Source organism: Sinocyclocheilus rhinocerous, unplaced genomic scaffold (genome assembly GCF_001515625.1).
Source record: "Sinocyclocheilus rhinocerous isolate Xijiao unplaced genomic scaffold, SAMN03320098_v1.1 scaffold310, whole genome shotgun sequence".
NCBI classification, from domain to species: domain Eukaryota; kingdom Metazoa; phylum Chordata; class Actinopteri; order Cypriniformes; family Cyprinidae; genus Sinocyclocheilus; species Sinocyclocheilus rhinocerous.
Window position 1 is genome coordinate 262,490 of NW_015666531.1, and position 9,213 is coordinate 271,702.

A 9,213-nucleotide genomic window follows, 5' to 3' on the forward strand; every position below is an offset into this window, starting at 1 on the left:
CATATTATACTGATTTCTGAAGATCATGTGACACTGAAGACTGGAGTAATGATGCTGAAAATACAGCTGCGCATCACAGAAATAAATTACATTTTAATGTATATTCAAATAGAAAAATGTTATTTTACATCATAATAATATTTCACAATATTACATTTTTTCCTGTATTTTTGATCAAATAAATGCAGCCTTGATGAGCAGAAGAGACTCCTGTAAAAAACATTAAAAATTGTTCGGTTCCCAAACTTTTGACCAGTAGTATATATATATAATTTTTTTTTTTTTTTGTGGGAAAGGAAAGCTCCCCTCATCACCTTGTCTTCTTTGGGTCCTTTGGTCAGGTCAAAGCTGGCGTAGACTTCAGGTGTGCACTGAGCGCTTAGAGGCGGGAGCTCGAATGAACTCGGTTCAGCCAAACCATAACTGGCCTTCAGTTCCAGCGCTGGAGCTTCAGCAGGAACCTTATGAAAGTAACTGACACAGAAATGCAGCCATCAAAACACAAGTTCTCCAGGAATGGTTTGCTCAATAAACGTCTTCATCCGGACCCATGTTTGACTCACATGAAGCTGTTCTCTCTCTGGCATTTCTCCAGGGTGTTTTTGATGAACGTGCCCAGTTTCTTAAAGAAGAGCTGTTCCGAGGGTTTGGCCGTGCTGCCGGGACCCTTCATCTGACGGTACTCTTTACACAAGGCTTCAGCGCGGGAATAAACTGAGACACAGAGATTCAATACGACCATTAACAGGAAAGAGTTCACCCAGAAAACATGTAAGAGCTCTAAATAATCCCAGACTAAAAACCATTACAGCATCATTCTACTGGAAAATACTCTACTTCAAAATGTCATGTTGCTGTTTCTTTGTAATTCATTGTGAGATTTACTATCAATTTCTGAGTGAAAAGTGTATAGATAAATTGCATATTTGAACCATTACACTTTTCTTTCTTTAATATCAGTGCTAGATAACAAAATATGTCTTTGAATTATTTTATTTATTTGTTTGTTTATTTAACAGGGACAACACACTAGGCATTGTTACACAAAGACAACCAATGCCGTGTACATAGGGCATATAGCATAAAGCTAGTTTGCAGCCCTTCCTCAGAATATAAAATATGTCCACCAAAGCACATCATATATGTGACCCTGGACCACAAAACCATCATCTGAAAGCTGAATAAATAAGCTTTCCATTGATGTATGGTTTGTTAGGATAGGACAATATTTGGCTGAAATACAACTATTTGAAAATCTGGAATCTGAGGGAGCAAAAAAATCTAAATATTGAGAAAATCATCTTTAAAGTTGTCCAAATGAAGTTCTTAGCAATGCATATTACTAATCAAAAATTAAGTTTTGATATATTTACAGTAGGAAATTTACAAAATATCTTCATGGAACATGATCTTTACTTAATATCCTAATGATTTTTGGCATAAAAGAAAAATTTATTATTTTGACCCATACAATGTATTTTTGGCTATTGCTACAAATATACCCCAGCGACTTAAGACTGGTTTTTATGGTCACATATGGCTGAAATATGATCATTTGTTGAGGGATTCATCATTTGCGTACACTTCTCAGCCTCCTGCAGGGATCTTATGGCCTCTCCGCATTTATCACCTGCGAGAAGAGTCTGTCCATGATAGCAGTGTGCCTGGAAATAACAGAAATATATCATACAGTTAGATATTTATTGCATTAGTGTGACCAAATATCAAAATTAGTGATCGTCTCCAAACACTCCACTCGTCTGCCATTGTTCAAAGGAACAGAAAGTCCTGCACCAAACTGCATGTTAAACTATTTCATTCAAAATGATCTAGTAACATCAGTCATTTAATCCACAGACATCCAGATGAGTTCAGACAGACTCACATAAGCCATGTAGAAGTGCTGCTTCAGCTGCAGGTATTTCTTCCATTTACTGCTGCATTCTGGATCCAAAGTGTTCAGAGTGTGATCTGAGCAAATATAAGAAACATAATCTTCTAAATAATACATAATATTATTATATAGCACTCAAATACTTGATGGATGCTTGCATATTTCTGTATAATGACTAAACTACATATTAACAATTATTTCAATGTCTGACGTGTCTCTTCGCACTCTGGGTCTCAACATGATACAATTCTTTTAACTCAAATCAATATTCATGTCCACGCTACATTTATTTATTTCATGATTTATATTGAGGTCCATTCAGGCCTTTTACATATACATGTTATATAAATGTTACATATTATATAAATATGTTGTATATATAATCTTATTAGATTAAGACATGTCAAGGTCCTATTTGTTAACATTAATTAAGGCATTCGCTAACATGAACTTATAATAAATCATTCTAATATGCTAATTTGCAGCTCAAGAAACATTTCTGATTAGCATCAATGTTGAAAACATATGTTTTGGTTCATATTTTTGTGAAAACTGTGATACATTGTATTTTTCAGGATTCACAGATGAACAGTAAGTTCAAAAGAACAGCGTTTATTTGAAACAGAAATCGTTTGTTACATTATAAATGGCTTTACTTTAACTTTAGATCAATTTAATGCATCCTTGCTGAATAAAAGTATTAATTTCTTTAAAAATAATAATAATCTTATGGGCCCCTGACTTTTGAATGGTAGTGTGTAACATATATACAGTACACACACAAACATATACATACAGTGGGTACGGAAAGTATTCAGACCCCCTTAAATTTTTCACTCTTTGTTATATTGCAGCCATTTGCTAAAATCATTTAAGTTAATTTTTTTTCCTCATTAATGTACACACAGCACCCCATATTGACAGACAGGGGGGTCTGAATACTTTCCGTACCCACTGTATGTGTGTAAAATATTAAATACATTATTTCAATTACTAGCGATAGTTCACCCCAAAAAGTTTAATACACAATATCAGAGCATGTGTCTCTAAACTTGCCAGCCTTCTGGTAGAAGTTTGCGGTCTCAAACGACAGCGCTGCGATGATGGAGGCGTTGTGCTTCAGCTCGATGGCTCTGGCAATGGTGACTAAAAACAGAGACACATGAACCATCACACACACACACATGCAGCAGTTCTCCAGCGATCATGACTGTCAGTGTGTTTTACCCTCCTGAGCCTCTGCCTGACTCTGCACAAGGTAGGTGTCAATGACTCGCGGCTCCAGGTCTCGACCCTTCTCTGCTGGAGTGATGAGCCGAGGAATATGAGTCTCCTGACAGGAAACACACCACATGAGCACATTCAGAAAGAAAAACAAAGAACAGAGTCAAATATCACCATGGATCAAGCAGTAAGACAATCATGACCATGCATTACAGTGATTTACAGCGTTTAAGGGGTTTTAGGCACTCTATGTGGTAAAATCAGTGTAATGCATGCACTTTAATGGCTTTTTGCTTTCATTTTCCACAAAATTAAGCACATTTTACCTTAAGGGTTTTAAAGATTCCAGCAGCGATTTTCAAACTCTTGTGAACATCTTTGGCCTCATCCTCTGTGACGCTACAATTTAAAACAAAAGCAATCTGTCTTTAATCAAATACTAAAAATATCTACCCTAAAATTCAACTTCCTGATATAATTTATTACACTTATACATGTAATACATTACAGTGGCATAATGTAGAGTCAGTGAGTTTAATTTGAGACTATGACCAGCTGACAGTAAATAATATACATTAACTCATTTATTACATGCCTACTTACCAAATAAATAAATATAAATTATATTGATTTTGAAATGTTAATGATTGTATTATGTGAGAAGAAGGGGCAGAGTGATATGAAAGACTTTTCAAATACTATACTTATGAAATACTACTATTTTAGTATTATTTAAATACTGTTATAGAATTTATTCATTAAAATTTGTTACGTTTCATCAGGTGTAATTAATTTGATTTAAGCTTTTTTTTTATTTAGTTGAAACGTGACATAGTTGAGACATGAAACTAGCACAACTATGTAGGAAATTGGTTGCTGGGTTTTAAAAGTGGAACTATTTTGAACTTCTCACAACATCAGATACATCTGTCTGCATGTGTACAGCTCTAGCAGCTGAAGATGAAGAATTTCTCTGAGAGGAACGCTAAAGCACATCATATAATAGTTTCTATTTTCCATTTTATATCATAGAATATTTTAAATCACAGAATCCCGTCACTGACCAACCAATCATTCATTCCAGAGAGAATTGACACATGTAACTTACTTCTCCTTTCCGGCCAGTCGTGAGGCAAACTTGGTGTACCAGATGGCAACATTAAAGGCCACAGACACCAGCTCAAAAACCGCATCCTGCTGGGCACTGCAAAACACAAATCACATTTTATTCCCATCAAACCTCGTCATTCTAGTTCAAAATCAACTGTCACTTTCATAAAAGCCAATCAGATTAGATCAATGTCAATATGGACATGTAGCATAAGATGCATTCACCTTGAAAAAGAAATGAACTAAATTACACAAGATTTACAGAAAATACACATGCATTTGAAGTGAGGACGAATGTAGTTCGTTCAGAACACAATGCGTTTTGTGCAATTGATAAATATAATAAATAATGCATTTCAGTGTTTTCTTCTAAGAAAATTAGAAAACACTTACAGGAAGCCTTCATGTATAATGCATTACAAAGGAATTCAGAATGTACATTGTGATGCAATTGTAACCAAAGTTAAAATACATTAAATTATTTGCAGATTATATTTGACACTGGTTGTCATGTGTTTATGAGGTGCATTACAAGGCATTAATAATGCATTAAAATACTTTTATAATCCATTTATAAAATCCCATTTTTGTTTACTTTTGCACAACTTTTTTCACCAGTCGATGAAATTATGGGTCCTAAAAAAGGAAACCAGTTGAAAACCACTGTGCTAAACCACATTACGTGATGTTTCTGCTCTTTCTGAGTTACCTTGCGATATTTCCCTGTAAAGTGTCAGTCCATCTGAAGTTCTGGATGAACCGGAGCTTGTTCTCTTGTGTGGTTCCATCCAGCGGCAAAATGAATCCTATAACAACAACAAACAACATGCCTCTGAGCAGAATAAATGCAAATGAATAAAAAACAGCCTGAGCAACACGGAAATGTCTGATCAGAGAGGAAAAATAATAGTGCACAAACCCTGTAAAAGAGCAAAATATTCATCACTGGATTTCTTCATGATCTCTGGGGTACACGTGGTGTCTGTGAACATGTCCAGCAGTCGGGCGCGCGTCGTTCTCAAGTCACTGAGACACAGATTTAACATTTATATCAGAAAAATGATCATGCACATACAGTAGGGTGGCCTTTTTCTCCCAGATGGGATTTCCAAATTGCCTAAAATATCCGTGTTTTGGCTTTGTTTTCCTACAGTCCTCATATACATTATATGCAGAGCTGGGTAGCAACTGATTACATGTAATCTGGATTATGTAATCGGATTCCGAAAATTATCAGTAATATCAGTATGGTACAATATTATCCTATTTAAATCAATGTGATAAACGTTACATTAAAAAGTCATCAAAAAGTACTCTGATTATATTACCTAAAATGTGTAATGTAATGGATTAGCGTACGTTACGAACTACAATTTTTGTCATGTAATTTGGAATCAGTAACAGACTACAATTTGTAAGTTATCTACCCAGCTCTGATTATATGTACACGTATCTGCATTGTTCTGTAGATCCCGCCTTCTCGCATGCCATAATTGGTCGATTATGCACAATGCCTGCACGTTATTGGTCAAACTACTTTTCAGTCATTACCATCAGCAAGTATGAAACAAACAAAGCCAAAACTTGGACATTTTAGACAATTTAGAAATCCCAGCCAGGAAAGAGGACTCAGGGGCATCCTAAAATACAAAGATTATATAATAACAGAATGAAATCCTCACTTGCAGATCTTATTGGCAGCGGGACTGGATGCCACACCGTACAGGTTAAAGGACACAGGTGCCGTGGCTTTCAGAGGGTTTCGATGGAACCAGTGAGTCATGGTGAGAGAGGATACCTGAACGAGAAGAAAGACGCTATTATCAAGTTTATTTCAATATTTGATCTTAAGGACATTTCATTTGCTGTTGTATGATCACCACCAAATATCCAGTGTAAAATCCGGATCCTGACCATCTGAGAACCACTTGAGAAACAACTTAACTAGACATTATATGATTTTCTATATATCTGAGAGTCTTCACAGATGTTATTAACACTGATATTTTCAATGCTTGTGAGATATACAAGTTATAAGCGACTAAATGACTGAGCACATTACACATCTATTAATACGCAGTGAATTTTCCTATTAAGAAATATTATTTACAAAAGAACACTTTAAAGATTAGATCAATAGTTCTGTGTGAATGATCAGTGAGTCATTTGAGAAGGCAGGTCCATTTCTAACATCTCGGCCTTGTTTATCAACAGATCTACATGAGTAAAAACAGATATAGATCCAATAAACTGGCTAAAACTACCTACGGTTGATGCCTTATCGTCTACAAATGAAAACACACTGATCTTAATGTTGTTCAATATATGAGAGAAATCAACTGAGTCAGAGACTCGCTATTCAACAGCAGGAACACGCTCAAATCTCACATCAATAGTTCTGTGTGAATGATCAGTGAGTCATTTGAGAAGGCAGGTCCATTTCTAACATCTCGGCCTTGTTTATCAACAGATCTACATGAGTAAAAACAGATATAGATCCAATAACCGGCTAAAACTACCTGCGGTTGATGCCTTATCGTCTACAAATGAAAACACACTGATCTTAATGTTGTTCAATATATGAGAGAAATCAACTGAGTCAGAGACTCGCTATTCAACAGCAGGAACACGCTCAAATCTCACAACAGACTCTTAACGCTTGTTTTAAATAAAATAGATATGTCTTTATACCAGAAATGTGTCGACTGTCGGATGTTTGTTGTTTTAATCGGAGAGACTCTAAAGATGAAGATCAGGAAACGCCAAAACAATGAACGCTCTTCCGGTATGACGTATTTCGGGCGGTGACGTCATGGACACGCCCATTGGTTTAAAACCCCCGCTTACGTAATTATGCGTGTTTTGCGTTTTATAACTGGTTGTGGTTGTATATTACCATTTTTGTTTCTTTATGTAAATTAATTTTTTTATATAATTTGAATATGCAGTAAAATACGGACCAGGTACAGACAGCCTAAAGAAAACGGATACAAATTTTACTTTCACAGAAACGACTTACATAAGTCAGAATGACTTGGTGAGAGAAAGAAAAACCAAAGTCCCTTTCAATAATTTCTATAGTCTTTGGAAAAACAGCCACATTTAAAAAAAAACAAAAAACAACCAATTTACCAACTCACTTATTTTTTATTTAGTCATTTATTAGACGCTTTTATCCAAAGCGACTTACAAATGAGGACAACAGAAGCAATCAATTGTAGTATTATCTTACATTAGATGTATTTACATTAGATAATTTATTCTGCTCTTACATGTAGTTACTTATCTTACATTAGAGCTCCATTAGAGCTCCTTTAACATGCAAAATTAAAGAAACATTATAGAGAAATGTAATCTTTTTTTTTATTAAATAGCTTTTCATTTTAATTTTATTTAGTTAAAATTTTGTAAAAAATGCTAAATGCATACATTTGTGTTTTTGTCGTTTTTATTCGTTTTTCTTTTTAAATATGTCCATATAGGCTAGTTGTATGTTTTAGTTTAATTCGTTTCAGTCATTTTATTACTTCTACTTCAAACTAAACAATAAGAAACGTTGCCTTGGCAACTAGCTGAAATAAAATATTTTACTTCATTTAATATATATTTAAGATACTAAAAAGCTTCACATTACATTACAAGATTTATTTTGTGTAATAAATGTCAGCATTTATGTTTTATTAAAGCATTGGACGTGCTATGTAATGATCAATGTGATACAAGTATCAATGTGTCATTGGATGTGAAATTAATCACACATTATTAAGACAAGAAAATTGTATTTATCAAAGGCGTAGAATTTAGTAGGGACGCTAAGGACATCCTACCAATATCCAGCGCCTACTAATTGTCCCTAGCAATGGTTTTTAATCAAACAATTAAATATATGTAGGCTATATGTAACCACTGTTGTTGTAATTTTGGCAGCATCTGAAATTGGTCATACGGCTGATATTACCTGAGAAGTTAAAGTAAATACGCTAGAAAAGTATGTCTTTGAAACTGAGCTTATCGAAACTCCAAATCAGTTAAACCACTGTGTCGCAAAATGATTCACTGTTTCGAAGCGCTCCAATTAGATCGCATATGCAAATGATTTGATTCAGATCGGGACTTCGGAGCATGTATCGCGAATCGTTTGATTCAGATCGGAACTTCAGAGCGGGTTAGCGACTCTTTCGATTCAGCTCGGAACTTCAGAGCGGGTTAGCGACTCTTTCGATTCAGATCGGAACTTCAGAGCGGGTTAGCGACTCTTTCGATTCAGATCGGAACTTCTTAGATCGCATATGCAAATGATTTGATTCAGATCGGGACTTCGGAGCATGTATCGCGAATCGTTTGATTCAGATCGGAACTTCAGAGCGGGTTAGCGACTCTTTCGATTCAGCTCGGAACTTCGTAGTGGGTTTGTGAATCATTTTGTGAATTGAAAGATTCATTACACGCTACAATGTCCCGATCTGAAATGATGGTTCATGAATCATTGGGACTTCAGAGCACGGATCGCGAATCATTAGATCGGGATTTTGGAGCGGGTTTGCAAATAATTTGATTCAGATCTTTTGATTCAAAACATAACGTCGGAGGGCGTGTCGCAAATCATTTGATTTAGATCGGAACTTCGGAGCACGTATCGCGAATCTTTACAGTTTTACTGCATGCCATGTTTAATAGTTAGTGTAGCAAAACCATAATTAATTTGTGGTTACCATGTTTTTTTGTTTTTTTTAGTAAAACCATGGTTAATTTTTTGAAAGGAATGTGTTGCCAGGTTAATAAAAAAAGTAACAAATGTACAACTTAAGAGGACAAATAGGATGAATATAGAAATACAGTTTTGTTTGCTTTAAGATTAACAGAGCTTTGAATAGTTTCCATATACTGGTCTAGATCAACTCTGAATAAAGAAAAGAGGTGTAGAGCCAGATTTTTGTTTATGTATGTGAAATTCAGCTAGCAGGGAACACAAATTAAGTATGTTT

At 35.1% G+C, this 9,213-nt stretch overlaps 1 protein-coding gene across 1 annotated transcript in view; it reads right to left on the reverse strand.

Moving 5' to 3' along the window:
- LOC107732498 (BRO1 domain-containing protein BROX-like) overlaps nt 1-7,013 on the reverse strand; it is an 8,933-nt gene extending 1,920 nt beyond the window's left edge. Inside the window, exons 1-12 of the mRNA XM_016543852.1 lie at nt 6,920-7,013; nt 5,911-6,026; nt 5,148-5,254; nt 4,938-5,034; nt 4,227-4,322; nt 3,445-3,517; nt 3,122-3,227; nt 2,951-3,040; nt 1,886-1,971; nt 1,583-1,664; nt 564-714; nt 315-474 (exon numbers count right to left, since the gene is read on the reverse strand). Coding sequence (XP_016399338.1) covers nt 315-474; nt 564-714; nt 1,583-1,664; nt 1,886-1,971; nt 2,951-3,040; nt 3,122-3,227; nt 3,445-3,517; nt 4,227-4,322; nt 4,938-5,034; nt 5,148-5,254; nt 5,911-6,011 — 1,149 coding nt within the window. The 5' untranslated portion in view covers nt 6,012-6,026; nt 6,920-7,013. The remainder of the gene's footprint in view (nt 1-314; nt 475-563; nt 715-1,582; nt 1,665-1,885; nt 1,972-2,950; nt 3,041-3,121; nt 3,228-3,444; nt 3,518-4,226; nt 4,323-4,937; nt 5,035-5,147; nt 5,255-5,910; nt 6,027-6,919) is intronic.
- Nucleotides 7,014-9,213: the final 2,200 nt, after the last annotated feature.